We start from the raw sequence: 22,189 nt of genomic DNA, 5'->3' as shown, positions 1-22,189 counted from the left end.
GTCTTTGAGTGTCAATCTCCTCAGTGAGGAAGGGGAATTTCCCTTCCCAGCCTCTATTACTTCATTTTTCTCAAGACTTTTTTCCTTCATACCCCTGCCCCCCACTTTACTTCCTCTCCCTCCCTTTTCTCAGCTCACTGATTACACTTGGCAAATGTAAGAATTTGACCTTAAGCCAAGAACGTAAAGTGGCACCAGAGGCTTTCTACATCTCTGTATGAATGAAAGTGACTGTGTATGTACATGCTTTTGCAGGTATTTGTTCATCTTTTTGTTACTGCATTGCCTCATGAACTTCACAAGGCCACACCTCACAACTTAGTCTCCTCCTCTTTCTCTGGCATTCAGAATAAAAGCTTGCCAGAAATTTTTCAAATGCACAACTGGTTCTCATCTTTGCTGCAGGTTAAAACTAAAGCAAGGATTGGAAGAAAACTATAGTGGATCACCAGTTTCTTTTACAGGATCATCTGGACAGGTTGGATTTAATTTTTAAAGCTGTTATTAATATTTAAATTTTAAATAGGTATACAACATTAGTCTATTATGTCTGTTTGAAAAGGAAATCAAGTGTTAATAATTTAGTAACTTAATGATATAAATAATTAAAACTTAAAAAGGAAATGTCTGCCACTAAAAAGATATCTTACATTTTCATAACCCTTTAGTTTCTAATGAGTTTTAACATAAGCCTCCAGTATTATAGCTGTATACTTTGGACATGTTCTCCGTTTTACTGATGAAGAAACAAAGAAAGCATGGTGGAGAAAGTGAGAATGAAAATTGACTTCTAATCTTATGTTCCTTTTTGTAAATGTGTCAGAAGCAGTCTGTTGGTAGCAGGGTCCTTGCAGGTTTTGTCACTTTTACAGTAAGAGTTATCCAATAAACAGTAGAAATCCAAGTCCTTGTGAAATTTATCAGTTACGTATTCGGGGGCGGGGGGTGGAGGTGGGAGGTATACTGGGGTTTTTGGTGGTAGAATATGGGCACTGGTGAAGGGACAGGTTTTTGAACATTGTATAACTGAGACATAAGCCTGAGAACTTTGTAACTTTCCACATGGTGATTCAATAAAATAAATAATTTAAATGAAAAAAAAAAAGAAATCCAAGTCCTTGATATTATGCTGACAAGTAGATCATAGGCAGAGCAGTCACTGTTTTATTTAAGGTGACTAGAAAAATTCATGGAACCTTGGAAGATTTGACCTAACAAATTTAGCCAATACTTTTGTGCATACTGGCTACTGTGTTTACTGGCTATAGTGCTTAGGTCTGGGGTTTTATAATATACAAAGAGTGCTCTTTGTGTAATATTTTTAAGCAAATCCAGCCAAGTGTATTTGCTAAATGAAAGGCAGATAGGGGAATAAAGAAAATGTCTAGAGAAAGGAGGGAGAACAGAAGGAAAGAAAACTGAAAATGAAAAAAATCAAGTTCAATTGAGTTGATGAATCAGTTTTGTGTGTGTGTGTGTGTGTGTGATGCTAGACAAGTAAAAGCAGATCATTCCTGGATGGGTTCAAGGAACCATATGTTGTAACATAGATTGAAATCAAGATGGATGTGTGCAAGGCAAATGACTTACCTGCTATCCTATCTCTCAGACCCAGAAAGAAAAGTGTTGCTTTGTTTTTTTTTTTAAAGGCAACTAGAGGGGAGTCACATTGTGGTGTACAGTTAACATAAAAGAGGGATTACTTGTGTTAATTATTCCTAGTATTTTTGCATATTAGTTATTATTTAATTATCCTGTGTTAATTATTCCTAGTATTAAAAGTGACCATAGAGGGGTAGCCAGGGCCAGTCAGCAGTCTAGTAAAAATCAGCTACTCCCAACAGACTACCAGCCAAGTTTTGCTAACCTGGCAGAACACCAAGAAAATTGTTCACTTGAGTAAATCAATTGACTGTAAAAGTGGTATATGTACACACATTTCTTTTAGAGGAAGATGATTTTCACAAAGCAAGGAGGTTGGGAATAGGCTTAATTATAAAAAAGTTGACTTGTGATTACACTCATAATTTGGTGAGATTATAGCGGATATACCTGATAAAGAAGTTTTGGAAGAGTTGGGGTTGAAGAAATAGCAAGGGACAGGTAGGCGGTGGCCTTGAATGATGCGTAAATCCTGTGATCCATGCTCCACATGGTCCCCTCGTTCAACAGCCTGATATTGGGGACTCAACATTCTGAACACTGCTTGGGACACAGTTTTCCCAACCCCAGAAAGAGACCATTTTATCCTAAAGACATGGGCATCTTTTTCTCAATGGGTAGAATATTTGTCAGTAACTTCCTGTGGTTGCTGAAAACAATACCTATAGCTTTATTTTGACTGAAAGCATAAATAAACAAAAGGAGATACTCTTTCATTATGCTTTTCCTCTGGGGTAGAATCTGGAGTGAGAATGAAAAGATGTTATACTAAATTGTCCTAGAGAATGTTTTGTTGTCTGTAAAAAATACAAAAACACACACTCGGGAGGGTGCAATGATATATGAGTTGTGCTGTTGTTCGTGGGCTCTCGGGGCTGTGCTCTCTCTCTCTCTTTCTCTCTCTCTCGATGCTCTTGTTCGGTGCTCTCGAGCTGCTGTGTATGGGCCAGTTCGGGATGACTCCTCCTTGTGCTCTGCTTCTGTGTGTGCCACTATGCTCTCTTCCATCTTTCTCTCTATCTCGTCTCTGTAGTCTCTCCTCTGGTCTCTTCCAGCCTCTGTCTGTCTCTTGCTTCTGTGTCTTCTCTCTTGCTTCTGTGTATTCTCTCTCCACTCCTGTCTCTTCTCCTTGCTTCTGTCTTACCTCTACCCTATCCTGCCTCTGCCTCTGCTTCTCTTACAGTCTTAGTTTATATAGCAATCATATAGGGTGGTGACACAAAGGTGGGTTGAACATAAATAAATTAACAAAGAAGGGTAAGACCATTTCTCCAGGAGATTAACAAAAATCTCATCTAAGGAGATTACTCCAGATTACTAATAGATCCACTAAAGGGTGGGATCCAAACAGGGGTGTGTTACTTTCTTCCTTCCTCAGCTAGTCATCCACTTAGTTATAGTAAATTTACTTCTAATATTTCTAGCAATGCCATTATGTATGAGCACAGTAAGAGATATATCAGACTTAAAGTTTGGTTCTTCCTAAGGACATTCACTATGTACTTCAGACCACAGCCCTCAGGTGAGGGTAGTCTTCCTAACACCAGCAGGGTCCAGGTCTTGTCGTTACTTTTGGATCATGACAGCATTTGTCTATGACCATGCTCTCAACTTATAGTTGAGTATTGTGGCGCTTTGGCCTGGCCCGTTTCAATGCCAGGGTAGCTCACAGCTTGCCCTGGGTCCATTCTGTCCCTCACTGGGACTCTGCTTTGGAGGTACTAGAAACTAAGGGCAACTGAGTCGAGAAAGCAGATGCTCAGGAGTAAATATTATTGGAGTTAATCTGCTCCCAAGTTACAAGGCATAATATTAGCTGTCTTCCTGTGTCCATACAGAAAGGACACTGATTTAAGGTAAACTAAGTTCCCTGCGGCGAGGCTAAAAGGACAAACCCAATGTTATCCTACAGTTGTCGTTTTTGTTGTTCTTTGCTCTTTTTTTTTTTTTTTAGAAAAGCAAGATTTGGAAACTCCTTGATTCTAAGAATTTTGTTTCTTCTTGACGTCGGCTTGTCTATTGTTCTAATTTTTAAGTTCAAAAGAACTTTTATCATTTGTTTTGCTCCTTCCGATTTATTTTGCTTATTATGTCCCTTCAGAATTCCATTGACACTGTCACAAGAAAAATATTTTATCATTTCTTTTAGCAGAATGCCTATCACATTGCAAATATAAGTATTTTTCTCTAAGTACTCATGTGTAATTAGGCATTTTAATTTCATATATAGCTTAGCTATATATGAATATATATATATATGTAAGTAGTGCTGCAGTAGACATAGGTGTACATATGGATTTTGCACAAGTGTTTTTGGGTAATGAGCTACTTAGCTATGAAATTTCTGAGTCCAATGGTATATACTTCTAATGTTTGTTTGAAAAATATTATAGTATTTTCTGAAGAGACCATACTAATTTATATCCACCAGAAGTGTAAGAAGGATGTTTCCATATATCTTTAAACCTATTTTTAATCACTAGATGTTTCTGGTAATCCTTTTACATAAACCTTTAACACATGTGTTAGGTGATATCTCATTTGTGGTTTGATTTGTGTTTTATTAATAACTGATTATGAATATTGTTATATGTCTGATGACCATCTATATCTTTGTAAAGAGTGTGTCTAGCTCATCTTTTCAGGTTTTTAAAGACCCATTCAAAACCCATTAAGCGTATATAAACAGCAGCAAGACATGCTATATACATGAAAACCATAATATATACAAATATTTTAATATTAATGCATTATATATAACATATAAACTATAAATTCAAACTTTCTTTTCAGTCTACCACACAGATGGATTCTTCAGAGTCTGACTATTTTGAAAACTTTGGCAGAGTTCATGGGGTTTTATTGTACAAACACTTTATCAAATATTGGGATGCAGTGGAATCATTCCAGGCAAGAGAAGATGATGTTGTGATTGCGACCTATCCCAAGTCTGGTGAGTCTTGTTTAGTCAAAACCTTCCTTTTTACTTAGAAATGACAATGCCACCTTGATATTGATAGATATATGTATATAAAATATTCTTTTTTCTACTTTTATTCTCCGTATTAATAAAGATCATTGAAATAGTTTTGATACAGAAATATCAAATTTCTTAAATTTTAATCCTGTTCTTAAACCACAATAAAAACCTGTCACTTGAGCAGAAAAGAACTATATATTGCTTGCCTCCATAGAAATTTATATCACTAAGTACAGTTAAATAAAGAAATAACTAAATTTAAACTTATAAACTCTGCTTAGCTTATAGAATTATATTATGAACAAAGAGAAAACAATTTCACATTTATAAAGTATTACATTTAGGATAGGCAGTTCAACTGACTGAGTAGATGCTTTGCATGAAAGCTGTCTGGATTTCATCCCCTGACACTGCATAGTCCTTATGCACCACCAGAAATTCCCCTGAGCACTGAATCAGGAGTCACCTCTTCATACCACTAGGTATGGACAAAGATCAAAGCAAAATCCACTCTTTTGCATTGCACATATCCTCATCTTTAACTCTGCTTTTCTTTTTCGGTTCTTATTTTGAGTCACACTCAACTGTGCTTAATGCTTACTCCAGTTCTGCACTCAGCAATCACTCCTTAAGGATCACTCTGATGGGGCTCAGGCAGTCATATAGGATGCAGGAAATCAAACTGGGGAATTGCGTGTGCAAGTCAAGGAACTTATCCACTGTACTATCTTGTCTGCCCTTTTATCTCCACTTTTTTTTTTAAACGCCATACCCTCTGTGCTATCACTCCAGCCCTTAACTCCACATTTTAAACTTCACTTTTAAGATTTTTTTCTTGAGATTAACTCAATTATTAGTCATATCCTCATGGCATATTCCAAAAACAGTAACAGGAAGTCTCACAATGAAGACATTACTGGTGCCCACTCCAGCAAATCAAGCAACGGGATGACAGTGATGACAGTGATGATGATTAGTCGTATCATGGAGTATTATTGTTTGAGACTCCTAATCTTTAATTCTATCCAAATGAAATGCAAAATATTAATCAGCTCATATACTTTCTGAATTCATCATGGATAAATTGGACACATGCTACATGTATCTTTTAGTACAATATTGGTCCTTATTCTAATTTTGGTGTACTATAAAATTAAAGATTAAAAATATTCCTGGTTTCTGTCTCTATTCCAACTCCTTTCAAGTTATACTGCATTTATTTTCCAACTTTATTCGATATACTATAAATCCACCAATCTTATCATGTGTGGTCTTTGGTAAACAGAATTGCTTAATCTTTTATAGGCACAACTTGGGTTAGTGAAATTGTAGATGTGATCTACAAAGAAGGTGATGTGGAAAAGTGCAAAAAAGATGCCATTTTTAATAGAGTACCTTTTCTGGAGTGCAGAAATGAAGATAAAATAAATGGTAATTTTTGAATTGATTTTTATATTGCTGAAATAAGTTGCTGACATAACTTGAGGTGCAGATGTGAATAATACAAAGAAAAAGAATAAGCAAAAATGACAATAAGTATTGTCTTCTGCATAGAAGAGAAAGTACATTTAAATTTAAATCTTGATACAGTTTATAGCAAGCATGTGACTGAAATAAAGAGATTGAGGATAGCTTTTATATGTGTTTAGCATAGGTTAATAATTTGTATTTTCTCTCTAATATCTAGAGAGATATTACTCTAACACTTAAAAATATTCATAACTATTTCAAACGTATGTAAAAAATTATATTTATCACAGATTCCTTTTTGAATTGTCAATAATTAGAAACAGCATAAATGTAGAATGAATAATAGGAGAGTTAAAATGATTTTACTGTAATTTTATAAAATCATCGAAAATTTTTAAAAGCTGCATAATCGTTGACTGAAATACAATTAAATTTCATAGATGAAAATTAATTGTAATTTCAGTATAATACTTGAGAAAAAAAGAAAATTGATGTCAAAAATCCCATTTTTTATGTAGAACCTTGTAATTCTTGGATACATAGATATATTTTTATGAAAAATTGTTACCAAAAAGTTAGTAATAATTTTCCAAAGTGGTGAAATGTTATTTGTAATTATTTTATTCTAATATTATTTATTAATTTTTATAATAAGTATTAACTATTATTGAATGTTATACAATCTTATTTTTACTTCCATTTTAATAAAGGTCATATAAATATTCATGGTTTTTATTCTTTTAAATCAGGAGTAAAGCAATTAGAAGAGAAGGCATCTCCTAGGATCATAAAAACACATCTGACACCTGAACTTCTTCCAGCCTCATTCTGGGAAAAGAATTGCAAGGTAACTAAAATCAGGATTTATAGAACTTAATTCAAGTCAAAGATTTTGGGATGATCAATTCAAGTAATATAGTAAATGTGAGTATATTATTTTTATTCTTTCTATGAATTTATGTAAATTTAATAAATACGGATTATAGTCAACATAATAGTCTAGAGATCAATTGCAACTCCAAAGGTCACCTTGAAAAAATAGGTAAACTCTTTCTATTTTTTTATTGAATTACTGTGAACTAGAGCATTACGGAATTGTTCATGACTGCATTTCAGTCACACAGTGTTCCAGCTCCCATCTTTCCACCAGTGAAATTTCCCAGCAGCAATGTCCCCAGTTTCCCTCCCAACCCTTCAAGCCTCCCCCCACTCCATCTTGCCAATATGGCAGACACTTCTCTTCTCTCACTCTCTCTTTCTCTCTCTCATTGTAGGCATTATGGTTTGCGATACAGAGGCTGCAAAGTTATCATGTACTTTACCTTCTTCCAACACTCATTTCCTGCCAAAGTGATCATTGCCAACTAGAATTGTCATAATTGACTCTCCTCTATCTTTACCATTCATCTCCCACACCATTGACCAGATATTGACCAGTCCTCCTGGCCCATTTCCCCTGGCATTGGGTATTAGTATCATACTGTATTTTTTATATCCCACAAATAAATGGCATTCCATATTTGTTTCTTTCCTTCTAACTCAGAGTATCAGCATGATACTCTCCAAGTCTATCCATTAATAGGAAATTTCATGACCTCTTATTTTTTCTAACACTATGTAGTATTCTATTGTGTAGATATACCATAGTTTCTTTACCATATGTCTGTTCTCAAGCATGTAGGTTGTTTGCAGCTTCTGGCTATTGTGAATAGTGCTGCAATGAACATAGCAGTGTAGATGGTGTTTCTGCTGTGGGTCTTTGGATTACAAGGGAATTCCCAGAAGTTATATTGTTTGGTCAAATGAGAGCTCAATTTTCGTTTTTTTTTGTGGAATATCCATATTGTTTTCCAAATGCTAGACCCGTCAGCTTTCCCATCAGTAATGAATGAGGATCCCTTTCTTTCTGCATCTGCACCAGCTCTGGTTATTCTTGTTCATTTGGATGTGTGCCAGTCTCTGTGGTGTAAGATGATCTCATTGTTTAAACTCTCTTTATAGTCCTTTTTAGTTAAAAAAAATGATACCAATATATGTTGTTGCATGAGTAGTTATGAATTTTGTAAAATTTATTTCTCTTCAAACTGGTGTTTTTGACCATGTAAAACATAAAAATGTGGTAGGCAATAAACCAGAAAAATAAATGCATATGAGTAAATATCTTGTGCCAGAAATATAATAATTGCCAAGATAAATGCAAATATGGATTAATAGACATATCCGCTAAAGGAAAAGAACAAGTTAAAAAGAAAATGCCACGTAAGTAAGAGAGGAACTCTAATATAATTACCAAAGGCCAAAAATCCAGACTGAATAATATCTCATTTTATATTTGAAGGCTATATAGGAATTAGTCTTTACAGTCTCAGAGAAAATGCAAAGACATCTGAAATCAATTCACTTTAGCTTGAACTTTTTATATATGTAGTAGCTGAATGACAGAAGGAGATAAGCAAGTTTTATTACTATAGACAAAACAAAAGGGGTTTCATAACAATTACTGAATATTTTCATTCTGTACTCTGATTATCTATAACATATTCGACATTTTCTGGAGATCCCTGGTTCAAATTTCTAACAATTCCATGTTTCTTGTTTATTTAATAAAAGCAATCCTAAATATGCTCAATAGACTTTGTTCTGTTTTTTCCTACATAAAAGACTCTAATTCTAAAATACCATTTATATTTATTTTACTTTGGAATGACTGTGGTACAGGTAAAGGTGATTGACTGATAAAGAAGAGGGAAGATGCAAGACTTATTAAATAAAACAAGAATTCAATTTAAGGCTTCAAAATTTAATCTTTAGTGATCTGACTTGATTCATAATTTGATTACAAAAACAGGTATAGATTAAGTAAAATAGAGGTAATTGTCAATTAATACAATGACCTAGAGAATACTATAAATCATGCATATAAATGTTAAAATTACACAAGATGTTGGCATAGGGAATATCGTTATGAAATGGCACTCAAATATTCTATTACCAAGAGGATAATGGCCGATTCATAATGACATTAGTTGAAAGAAATATGGATGGTATATCTCAGGAACAGACTTTTAAAATATAGAATTGACTTTTTATTCTTAAATTAATTTTTTAATGAATTTTTTGAATGAATTTAATTTTTTTAGTGAGATAGTTACAAAGCTTTACAGAGTTACAACGTGAGATACAGTTACAGTTACAAAGTGATCAGGTTTTAGTTATACAATGTTCCAACATCCATCCTTCAACCAGTGTACATTTCCCACCACCAATAAATCCCATATTACTTCTGCCACCCTGCCACCATGCCAACCATGCAGCCTGCCTCCATGGAAGGCATTTTTCTTTTTCTTCTCTCTCTTTCTCTCTCTCTCTCTCTCTCTCTCTCTCTCTCTCTCTCTCTCTCCCCTCGCCATCCCTCTCTCTCTGAACATTATACGCAGTACAGTTACTGAGGGGCCATCATGTTTGGTCCTTTACCCACTTTCATCATACATCTTCCATCCAGAGTGATCCTTTCCAACCGTCATTGTCATAATGATTCTTCAGATACATTGTGATCCCAAGTGAATTCTGGATAAATTAGCAACTGTGACTTGAGGAAACTATAGGTAAAGTCATATCTTCAGAAAAGATCTAGTTATTCCTCAAATATAGGTAGAACATGAATTTGGCTTTTAGAACAGAACTGTCAAAATACAGATAAGATGAACTGGTGAGGATTTAGGGAAAGAGATATTTGCTTTAGCTACCTCTTTTTCCTATTAAAAATGGAAGACCAAAAAGATTTCTAGAAATCCTGAAACGAAATTGTAAAAAATGGGTATGGATTTTGAGATATAGAGACCATTCAAACTAGAGGAAATAACATGAACAAAAGAAAGGAGTAAAAATTCGGATAAAATTTCTGTGTATAACTGGCAAAGACTTCAATTTTTCTAATAGACCTAGGAAGCCATTTAAATATGACTGGGAAAATTCAACATGTCACTTAAAAGAAAATGACACTCACTTCTGTGGCAACGTTTTTATAGTAAAACTCAAAAATTAAAACAATATTAGTTAAAATATACTACAAGAGTTTTCAAAAAGTTAAATGTAGAGATTTCAAGAAGATCAAGGTGATGACTTTAATCAGATTGGTAGACAATAGGCAGTCAAGAGCAACTTTTCCAGATAGTATTACGGAGAAGACTTGGCACAGAAATGGGTGAACATAGCATAAGAGAGGTGTTTTGTTTTATTTTTTTCAGATGTTTTTCCTGCAGCTTTGAGTGTCAAATTGGGAAGAAATGACCAAGATTTAATCCAGTATGTGGACTCACTTATAACTAGGAACTTTGAGTCTCAAATGATTTTGCAAATGATAGACATTCCTAGTGCCAGTAATAGTAACTAAAACCGGTGTTTCACTTTTGCTATTTTGTTGACATGTTCTCTATAAGTAAAAGGAAAATCAGCAAGGTTTTAGGGATTTTTCACTTAGATCAGTTATTCATTATAATAAATCCTCAAAAACCTTCCTTTAGATTGTAAGGAAACAAGATTTTTTCTTTATTATTCTGAATAGTGGAATTGTATGATTTACTGAACTGAATGATTTACCAAATTATTGATTCTCACAGATATGTTTTCAGTATGTAATCAAAGCTTTCATTTAGGCTCTTTATTTATCTATTTCTAGATTCTTTTGGCCTAATTGTTTTTTGAGGATGGGGAATTGGGTCACTCCTTGTGATGCTCATGGGCTATTCCTTGTCTGTGCTTAGTAGGGACCCCTTGGGCCATTGAGGTGCCACAAAAGGAAACAGAGTCAGCTTCATTGCATGGCAAGTGTTTTAATCACTGTGTTAAGTCTTGCATGTGAAAATTAAATAAAAATAAAAATTTAGAACTTAAAATTTAGAATTCTGCAAGCGATGTTGGATTTTAGATTATAGGTCTATTCTTTTAGATACTGTCGACAATAAGTATGGCCTATATTTATGATTTAAAGCTTCCTTTTTAAGATACTTATAAGACTATTTAAAAATAATTCAATATATTATTTGATATTTTTAGATGATCTACGTTTGCCGGAATGCAAAAGATGTAGCTGTTTCTTATTATTACTTCTTTAAAATGGTGCCTGTTCATCCAAACCCTGGGACCTTTCCAGAGTTTGTGGAAAAATTTATGGATGGGCTGGGTAAGTTTCTCCCTCCCTCCCTCCCTCCCTCCCTCCCTCCCTCCCTCCCTCCCTCCCTCCCTCCCTCCCTCCCTCCCTCCCTCCCTCCCTCTCAACCTCCCTCTATCCCTCCCACCCTTTCTCTTATGCCTTCCCTCACTTCCTCCCTCTACACTCAGCAATATTTGGATGGTACTTCCAACTAGAAAATAGGGTAGTGGTCTCTCTGTGTGTTGCTTGTGCAACCATGTGATGGTGGCACTCAACTTGGAGCCACTTATACAAAGCATGAGTCCCAGTCTCTTGAGAAATTGACCTAGCTCAAGGTAAGTTCAACTACTTTTTATCTGAAAATTTTAAAGATCGGTCATAGAAGACAAACACTTATGAGAGGGAAAACATCTCAGATCTTGAAATAAAGCAGAGAAGTGCCATGTGGGCTCCAGGACTGAATCTCCAGGTCTCATGGCAGCAGAGGATCTGGGTTGTCCCTCCCCGGGTCCTTACCTGCCCAGCAGACTGGCTGTCACACCCACAATTTCCCTCTGGGTGCCATCTTAGTGCACCAACAGCCCTGGCCCAGGGATTTCCAAATGAATCCCCAAATAGATTTGTGCCATACAGAGATGTCTCTGGAACCCAACCATTTACAATCTAGAAATTTTCATTCACAATTACAGTTGGACAAGCTCTCATGATACTCAAAATTAGCAACGGAAAATAAATTATCTAGAGTCTGACACTGGCAGGTAGTCTTGACTGGTGGTGGGAAATTTCAGGCAAAACATAATACCCCAAATTAGAGAAAGTATTGGGGAAATTCTCTGCTGTAGAGTCAGGGTGAGGACTGGGATGTGGGTAGTGGAAAATGTACACTGGAGTGAGGGCTGTTTCATCATTGATGCTAAACCTCAAACATAAAAGTTGTGCAACTCTATCTCACGATGATACAATTAAAAAAAAGTAATGCAGAGTTCATGACCAATTCAATCAGCTTAATCAATGTCTGAACAAATAGCAGTACTCTACCTTATTAGAAAAATTTTAAAAAATACAGAGAGGTTCTAGAAAGCCTTGGAAATTATAGAATTTCCAGTTACATAAAGCAAATTCTAAATATCGACCTTTCCTTCCAATGCTTAAAAACAAATTAATAGACAGTTTCTCTATCTAGATTTTACACTTTTCCTTTAATAGATGTTCAGTGTCCAATGATCTCTTTGGTCTTATATTTTATTCTATGTAGAAAAACTGTTTCATAATATACCATTGAAACTACAGTGACACACACACACACAAAGGAATAGAGGAAAGAGAATTACCACATTTGCTCCCAAAATTTTAGTTGATTTGGGGGGACATATTGGCAGTAGGCCTATGGAAAAGATCTTGTCCAATCACACAGTGTACAGCCTAAATATATTATCTACATTTATTAGAACCATAGAGTATTATCTTGAACATAGATTACAGAAAATTTTATTATCTACCTAACTCCAGACTAAAGCAAATGATAAATGTACAGTTAGAGTCAAGAAAGAATTCAGTGTGATCTCAGATTGACTATAGAAGGAAATTAGCTACTACTGAGATAATTATTAAGCAATTGACTTCATAAATATAAGACATACATACCTTGATTTTTTTACGTTTTAGGAAAATTACTGTGACCTAGAACAGGAAACAGCACAGTAAGGCAGGGCCTTGTAAATGGCCACTCTTGCAGTGCATACAGTCCCTAGTGCACCACCAATAAAGACCTTTTAGCGCAGACCCAAGAGTAAGACCTGAGCACTGCCAGGTGTGCCTCTGAAGCTAACAAAAATATTAGTAGAAGAAATCTTAAAGGTATACTTAAACATAAAAAGATATACCTCATTATGGCAGAAAAAAATCTGCCTTATTGCAAGGCAGATATAGATAATACTTTCCCTCTATAGAAAGGGATGAATGCTATAATTATAAATATCATTACACAACTTTTTTGTAAAGAAAAATTAACCAGGGTGTTTGCCTTGCATATGACTGACCTGGATTTGATCAGAGGCATCCTATATGTTAAGCACCTCACACACCTGAGTGCAGAGGCAGGAATAACACCTGAGCAGCACTGGGTGTGACCCCCAAACAAAAATTTTGAAAAAAGAAAGTAAGAAAGAAAAAGTAACCAGGTGCTGGGGCAGGGTCATGGGGAGATTTTAATTTTAAAGCAAAGACTTACTGCTGACTAGAATACTTCAATATTTTCACTCATATATCACTTTATTTTCTGGAAGATTTTTAAGTTTTGTTTTTTCAATTTCTTTTAGTTTTGTTGTTTAACTATTTTTTTTTTTTCTGATGGGAGTTTGGGCCACACCTGTCTTGCCCAGGGCTTACTCCTGGATCTGTGCACAAAGTTCATCCCTGGCGGTGTTCAGAGGACCACATTGTAACTCTGGCTATGGAAGCAGTTTCATCCACTGTAATGCAAATACCTTAACCTCTGTACTATGTCTCCAGCCCAGGGTTAAGTACTTGGATATAAAGACAAAAAAGAAAAATAAAGGGATCATTTTTACTTGATATATTATATGCTTTCATAAGGAGAATGACAATGGGATCTGTAACACCTTTTACTTCTATCTTGAAATTAGTGTTTTAAAACTGTTTACTAATTTTAGTTGCCAAAGCTAATTTGTAAGTGATAAATTTGAGATTGGGTTGAATTATGATGATAGAATGTTGAAAGTACCAGTACTTTAATTCTCTTATCAGAAACTTGATTTTGCACACATGATTAACATACACAGACAGATATACAGACATTCTGGTTTCAAAAACACCAGCGAACTATGAATAATGTTGGTAAATGGACCAAGGTGCTTTACTATTACTCTGCATCACAAGTTGTGCCATCCGTAAATGTCGAGAATATGTTTCTCTGTGGATTATTCAACATATTTTGATTTTCTAGCCTTAAACAAATTTCTAGAAATTTACTTAAGATATATAGTTAGTCTTAGTTTTTGTTCCATTATAATTTGTCTATGTTTAGTTTTTGATTGTAATGCTGACATCATTTTCAAATTGTATAAAGGTGACACTATGCTCTCTTGTGGATTTTATTTCTAATTTTAGTTCCATATGGTTCTTGGTATGATCATGCAAAATCATGGTGGGAAAAGAGAAAGACTTCACAAGTGCTATTTATTTTCTATGAAGACCTAATAGAGGTGAGAAACTGAATATATATATGCATGTATATATATATAGATATATGCATGTTCAAACTGCTTATGTATAACTCCCTATTTTTGTCATTAATGGCCATGGTTACTTTTCCCTACATTTCTATCAGTGAGGATTTAAGATGGATTAAATTATTATCTCATGTTTATATTTTCCAATTAAAACAGAATAATGCATACAAAATTATATATAGAAATATTTTTAAAAGAAATTCATACATATTAATTTTTTATGAATAAAGATATAGTATAGCAGTTTTACATGAAAATATATGGGAACAGAAAAGATTAAAGAGGAAGTAATCTAAGTCAAATTTCAATAACCAAAAGAAAATTCTGAAGAAGGTTATAATTAGGACTGGAGCAATAGTACAGCGGGTAGGGCATTCTCCTTGCATGCAGCCAACCCGTGTTCGATTCCTCTGTCCCTCTCAGAGAGCCCAGCAAGATACCCAGAGTATCTCGCCCGCACGGCAGAGCCTGACACCTACCCGTGATGTATTCAATATGCCAAAAACAGTAACAATAAGTCTCACAATAAGAGACGTTACTGGTGCCCACTCCAGCAAATAGATGAGCAAGGGAATGACAGTGACAGTGACAAAAGGTTATAATTAAGCTAAAGTTTAACAGGCAACTTGTAATTTGTTGAGTAAAGGACTTGATAATGACATTCTGAGTTATAGTTGTTACTGCAAAAGTTGTATTAAATAAGCTGGTTGCATAACACTGTAAGTGTTCTAAGACAGGATTTTTTTGTTTCTTATACAGCTAATGTTTTGTGGTGAGTGTGTAACTTTTTACACATTTTCTAAATCTCTCTAGTATTTTTGTTTCATGACAAATATGTGAATAAACAATAGTAAAAGTATAAACTGAATGAATATTTTCATAATCAAAGATCTGTCACAAGAAACTGTAGTCTTTATTTCCATTTCTGGGGTCACGCAAATCTCAACTTGAAATATATAATCCTTTATTTTACTTTATGGCTACCCCAAATCTCTTCCCTTCAAAAAGACCATATTTTCTCCTTCATGCATACCATTCTCGTTCACTCTAGCTCCCTTCTCATATTTCAAAATACAACTTACACTTTGAAAAAGTAAAAGTGAATTTAGTCTTTGAGAATGTATGTTAATATTTATTATGATAGCTAATTGAGCATAAACTATACACATCAAGGAGAAAAGTATTTTATAAATATCCCTTTATTCAATGATAAATGATTTCAAGTTTTATTCAATGTTAGCAATCTGAAGTTTCTGAAAAGCTAAAACCAGAGGACAGAAAGAACGACAGTACAGCAAGCAGGGAACTAGCCTTGCATGTAAATTACCCAGCTTCAATTTCTTGCATCCCATATGGTAACCCAAGCCCTGCTAGGATTGATCCCTAAATTCAGAGCCAGAAGTAAGCCCTGGACACTTCCTGGTGTGAGCCAACCCCCACCGCCCTCGGGCACCCCCCAGCCTCCCCCACCAATAAAAAAACAAAAGAAAAAACCACCAAAAGATGGTTAGAGGGCTGAAGGACTATACAGAGTTTGAGGATAATATGTTGGACAAAAATATCCAATCCCCACTAAGTCACTGGCACCACACATTAAATCAAGAACCACTCAGGGTGGCCCAGGTGGTCGCCATCACCAGAGTCCCAGAAGCACTGCAGCATCTTTGTTTGCTAGCATTTATACTTCTGGTCTAACTGCAAAGGATCATCACAATGAGTAGCAGCCCAGGTTTCCTGAGTACAGCTTGAGCGTGAAATCTAAGAGAAATCAATTTCGCCCGGAAGTATTACTAGTAGTCAAATTTTAGCAATTGTGTGAAGGAAAAAATGTATTTTTTCTATTTTTGTTTATTGGGGGAGGAGGGATTCGAACACCCAATGGTACCTAGAGCTGAGTTCCTGGCTCCGCTTAGGGGTTATACTTGGCAGTGCTCAGGGGAGACTAAGCCCTGGTGGAACTTGAGTGGGAATGGCTGCATGGAAAGCAAACACCCTAATTCCTTATTTTCCTTCAGAGCACTCAGTCTCTTTTCTTTGAATCCAAAGCATAATCTATTTATCTCCAGCAAATTAATTTGAAAAAATTCAAATTAATTTTTCCCCTTTTAGGATCTCAGAAAGGAAGTGATAAAATTGATACAATTTCTGGGAAGAAAACCCTCAGAAGAGCTTGTAAATAAGATCGTACACCATACTTCATTCCAGGAGATGAAGAATAATCCAACTACCAATTACACAATGCTCCCGGACGACATGATGAACCAAAAAATATGTCCCTTCATGAGAAAAGGTGAGAATACTTGCCTCCATTTGTCTCAAATGACATGGGAAAATCAATAGTTTACAAGTTATTGTAGGCAAATATCTAATGAGACATTATATTGCCTGTGGAATCAACTTGTTTTATCCAGAGCTGTTTCATAATAAAACACTCTTCTGCATTATATGTACTTCAGAGGTATAAAATACTACTATTAGTATTACTACTACTACTACTACTACCATTTATACCATGCTGAATTTCTGTTAGTTGTTTGTGTATTATATTAAGTAGCTGGTAGGGTCTCAGAGTTTACTCACAGCACTAGACCACATGCTCTTCATGTGGGAACCTGAGGTTTGATCCCAAGCGTCATTCAAAGAAGAAGAAGAAGAAGGAGAAGGAGAAGGAGAAGGAGAAGGAGAAGGAGAAGGAGAAGGAGAAGGAGGAGAAGGAGAAGGAGAAGGAGGAGGAGGAGGATATTACTTGTAGATATCAAAGACTTAATAATATGCCACTATACTCTCTTATTAAAATTTCTGTAGTTTATAGCTACACCAATATTTACTTAATTTTTATAATATGTAATTTTAAAATAAAAATTCTTCTAAAATTCTACATAGTCTTAGAGAAAAAAATCCCTCTTTGTATCTCATTTTGATGAGGAAAAAGTACTTCAAAATTTAGATTTTATGTGATAAATGAAAGAAATTTTCAAGAATGTCAAAGATTCAAACTCATCAAGCTATGCACACTTTTTGTTGTATCAATTACGCTTCCATAAAGCTGTTAAAATACCACATCAATGTACAAATCAAAGTACAGTTCTATTTAGAAACAATATAAAAATATAACTAGAGGCCTAGAGATATAGTACAGTGGGTAGGATGCTTGCCTTGCACACAACCAACCTGGGTTTGATCCCCAGCATCCCATATCATCTTCTGGACCTCAGGACACTCAGGAGTGATTCCTGAGTGCAGATCCAGCAATAACTGAGAATTGCTGGGTGTGGCCCCAAAACAAGCAACCAAATGAACAAAACATAGAGCTAGTTAATATGCTATTTGGGAACAGATGTGAAATAACAAAATACATTCAGTTTATTGTAGGATAACATGGGGTTTATCCTTTTAGCCTTGCCTCAGGGAACTTAGTTTACCTTAAAGCAATGTCCTATCTCTATGGACACAGGAAGGCAGTTAATATTATATTTTGTAACTTGGGAGCTGACTGACTCCAATATTTACTCCTGGGCATCTGCTTTCTCAACTCAGTTGCCCTTAGTTCCTAACACCCCAAAAGCAGGGTCCCGATGAGGGACTGAATAGATTCAGGCAAGCTGTGAGCTACCCTCGCATTGAAATGGACCAGACCAAAGTGCCACAATACTCAACTATAAATTGAGAGCATGGTCATAGACAAATGCTGTTATGATCCAAAAGTAACAACGAGACTAGGACCCTGCTGGGGCTAGGAAGACTAACCTGGTCTGAGGACTGTGGTCTGGAATATATAGTTAGATGTCCTCAGGAAGAACCAAACTTTAAGTTTGATATATCTCTTACTGTATTCATAAGAATGACATTGCTAGAAATATTTAAAGTAGATTTAATACAACTATTTAAGTGGATTACTAGCTGAAGAAGAAAGAAAGCGACACACCCTTGTTTGGATGCCACCCTTGAGCGAATCTCCTAGTAATCTGGAGTAAACATCTTAGATGAGATTTTGTTAATCTCCTGGAAGAGTGGTCTTACCCCTCCTTGTTGATTTGTTAATGTTCAACCCACTTTTGTGTCACCACCCTATGTGATTGCTATATAAACTAAGACTGTAAGAGGGAGAGGGAAGACACAGAAGTGGGGAGAGAAGACACAGAAGCAGAGAAGACACAGAAGCAGGATGAAGACAACGAAGAAGAGAAGACACAGAGTGGGAGAGAAGACACAGTAGCAAGAGAGAAGACACAGAAGTGGGAGAGAGAGAACGGAAGATCGGAAGAAGAGAGATTGGAAGAGACCAGAGGAGAAACGACAGAGACAGAGTCAGAGATAGAGACAGACAGAAGAGAGCACAGCGGCACACACAGAAGCAGAGCACAAGGAGGAGCCATCCCCATTCGGCCCATACACAGCGGCTCGAGAGCATCAAATAGAGAGAGAGAGAGAGAGAGAGAGAGAGAGAGAGAGAGAGAGAGAGAGAGAACCTGAGAGCCTGAGAACAACACACACACACATCACATACCCCTTCTATGTGCGAGTTTTAGTATCCAAAGACACATAGAACATGCAGAGTAATTGCGCATTCAGAGTTACCCATAGGTGAGAAAACATTTGTACATTTGTACGTGTTTTGTTTAACCCTAAGAAAATCTTGCTCTTTGAACCAAACCAGCAATAAGTTTAGGGAAAATTTTTAATTACATTAGTAACATATGTGATATTAAACAAAGCCAAGTAAAGACAGACAAGAGAATGTACCCCTTGAATCAGCAGCCTCTCCATAATGCCCATATATGCATATGGATAACCATAGTAATATAAAGATATATCTGTTCACGAAGTACACATATATTTTGAAAGAAACTAGTGTTAAGATAAATAACCATACTGCTAAGGTGTTATTTTATGATCTACCACCAGAATCTACCAGATATTGAGTATAAACGTTTCCTATATTCTGAGTTTAAGGTTTATTTTATTGTGAAAGTTTAGAACTCATTGAGATAATTGTAAGTAAGCTATTTGTTAACTTGTAATACTGAGATAGCTTCACGCTTTCTCGGGGGAATTGAATGTAGTAGAGAGAAAAGAAGACTCTGCTAGACAAACATAATAACCAAAGAGGGCAATGCTTAAGAATTTATCTGTCCACAATAGAAAAATTAGAAGAGGAAATGCATATAGGAAAGTATGAATGTGAATTAAATTTTAGAAGCCATGCTTGACCATTTCCAGATTTAAGCCTCTATACCAAGGACATTCCCCATGGAAAAGTAGACAAAGAAAATACAACTTTTTGAGATTCACTGTCATCCTGTTGCTCGATTTCTTCAAGCGGGCACCAGTAACCTCTCTCATTGAGAGACTTATTGCTACTATTTTTGGCATATCCAATACTCTCAGTAGCTTGCCAGGCTCTCGGAGGGGCGGAGGAATCGAACTCGGGTCTGCCGCGTGAAAGGCGAACGCCCAACCGCTGTGCTATCGCTCCAGTCCTTGTGTAAAGTAATATGTGGCATATACATTACATATTTAATACTAAACTGAGAATAATAAGAAAAATGTGACTAGTATTAATGAGTGAAAAGTATTTAAAGATATTTCTGACTTGAAATATAGTATTTATTATAGTTCTTTTTGTTACAGGGATTTCAGGAGACTGGAAAAATCACTTTACGGTAGCTCTGAGTGAAAAATTTGATGAACACTATGAACAACAAATGAAGGGGTCCACGCTGAAAGTGCCAACTGAGATCTAACTACTATGATTCATATTGACATATCGGAGATTCTTGTTTTCTTCTTCAATTGTTCTGTATTCTATTTTTCATATCATACATTTATATCAATTATTCATTTATCTAAATCAAAGACATCTTTCATCATAAAAACTTTTACTGAGGTGCTTCAGTAGAACATTGCATGTATAATTATTCAACTTAATGATGACAGTTTATGAAACTTGATCTGATTTTATTTTATATTCTCTGAAGAAAACTCAGAATTTTCCAGCATTCTTTTGAAATACCTGTGGTTTCCAATTATATTATGTTTTAATGTATAATATAGTTATGTAGTATACAGAAATTACAAGGCAAAAGTATTGAGATGTAAATGTGAAGAAGAATCTCAATCTCTGAAAGAAAATTTATTATCCACTTTCCAAATAAATAACTAATATCGCCTTTTGTTTGATATAGTTTTAATAATATTTTAAAGTGAAACTTGTTTAAAAGTCATAATTGTTGGGGGCTGGAGCTACAGTACAGCAAGTAGAGCATTTGTCTTGCACACGGCTCATTGGGGTTTAGTTCCGGTTATCCCATATAGTTCCCCAAGCACTGCCAGGGATAATCCCTAAGTGGGGAGCCAGGAGTAACCCCTGAGTATTGCCTGAGACGGTCCTCCAAAACAAAAAACACATAATTAAAAATCATAATTTTTATATGCAATTCGGTTATAAACCCAGGACCTTTCAATTTTTTCTTAGTGGAACAACATACAAATTAATGAAATTCAGTGTCATTCTCTAGCTTGTCCTAAATTTCTGCAATTTCTTTGGAGAAAGAAAGCATCTGCACTAAAACTTTGAAGTGAAATAGATAATTTAACCCCATTTTAGACACTTGACATCTTCCCTAAACATTCCCTTCACATCTGTGTGGGCTGCAAACAGTGAAGAGCTTGGACGGTATCACGTGGTAAGGTACACAAGGATAGCCACTTTAGCTGACTCAATTAGTATGTAAGTTTTCCCGATAATTCTATCTCCAAAGATATGCTTCCAAGACAAATGCTAGATACCTAAATACATTTAGTTAATGCCTGTTTATTGACAGATTGATACCATATTGGCTGTGAGGTACTCAGCATCTAGATATGAATGTTACTTATAAGGGAACCTTAAAATGTAATTATTTTAAGTAACTGTAAGTTAAATATGAACAAAAATCAAATACTTATGAAATATGTTAATTATATATATATTTATGATAATTATATATACATAAATATGTAGGTATGAATAGATACTGAATAAGCAGTAAGGACAGGAAAATGGGTAAATATTCCATATAGAAGAATTTCTAATTATATAGTTATGTTTAACTTCCCATCCCACCCATCCTTTAAATGTGGGATTCACAGAGTGGCCTCCTTCAAAAGCCATGACAGATGTGGAGGAAAGGATATACAACTTTAATATATATTGTTGGCAAACACTACCCCAACTAACTGATCAAGATATACTATGAGTAAATACCCTTGGTATTTAATAAAAATACCACGTATCTGATTGGTCCTTCTCCAAGCATAATACCATAAAAGACATCATTTAACTCCAAGTTCAAAGGCAACATACAAAATACTTAATCAGTACAGCTCAGTTTTGTTACGACCATCAAAAATAAGTAAACTTTAGAAACTGAGAGTCAGGAGATGTCTTACAAGACATGACACCAAAATGTAATATGGTATCCTGTGAAGATTCTGGAATAGAAATGGATATGTGGTAAAAAGTCATAAAATTCTAATAAAATACAAAATTGAATAATTTTGACATTAGTTAACACATATTTAAAGTGTAGCATAGTCATATAAGATTTCTGAAATGTGGAAAATGAATGAATAACATACAGAACCAGTTCGATGCATTCCATATCTATATTTTTATTTCAAAGATGCAGGTAG

At 35.3% G+C, this 22,189-nt stretch overlaps 1 protein-coding gene across 1 annotated transcript; it reads left to right on the top strand.

Annotated features, from left to right (window-relative positions):
- The first annotated feature begins 384 nt into the window (after positions 1 to 384).
- On the top strand, positions 385 to 20,623 carry LOC101558028 (sulfotransferase 1E1). The gene is made up of 8 exons (XM_055140237.1): positions 385 to 478; positions 4,456 to 4,615; positions 5,948 to 6,073; positions 6,862 to 6,959; positions 11,168 to 11,294; positions 14,394 to 14,488; positions 16,625 to 16,805; positions 20,147 to 20,623. Exons 2-8 carry the CDS (start codon positions 4,468 to 4,470, stop codon positions 20,257 to 20,259), a joined length of 888 nt encoding a protein of 295 aa, XP_054996212.1. The 5' UTR covers positions 385 to 478; positions 4,456 to 4,467; the 3' UTR covers positions 20,260 to 20,623.
- The last annotated feature ends 1,566 nt before the right edge of the window (positions 20,624 to 22,189 follow it).

Source organism: Sorex araneus, chromosome 5, assembly GCF_027595985.1.
Source record: "Sorex araneus isolate mSorAra2 chromosome 5, mSorAra2.pri, whole genome shotgun sequence".
In the NCBI taxonomy this organism is placed as follows: Eukaryota; Metazoa; Chordata; class Mammalia; order Eulipotyphla; family Soricidae; genus Sorex; species Sorex araneus.
Note: the sequence above shows the minus strand (reverse complement) of the source record. Positions and strands in the feature narration are given on the sequence as shown.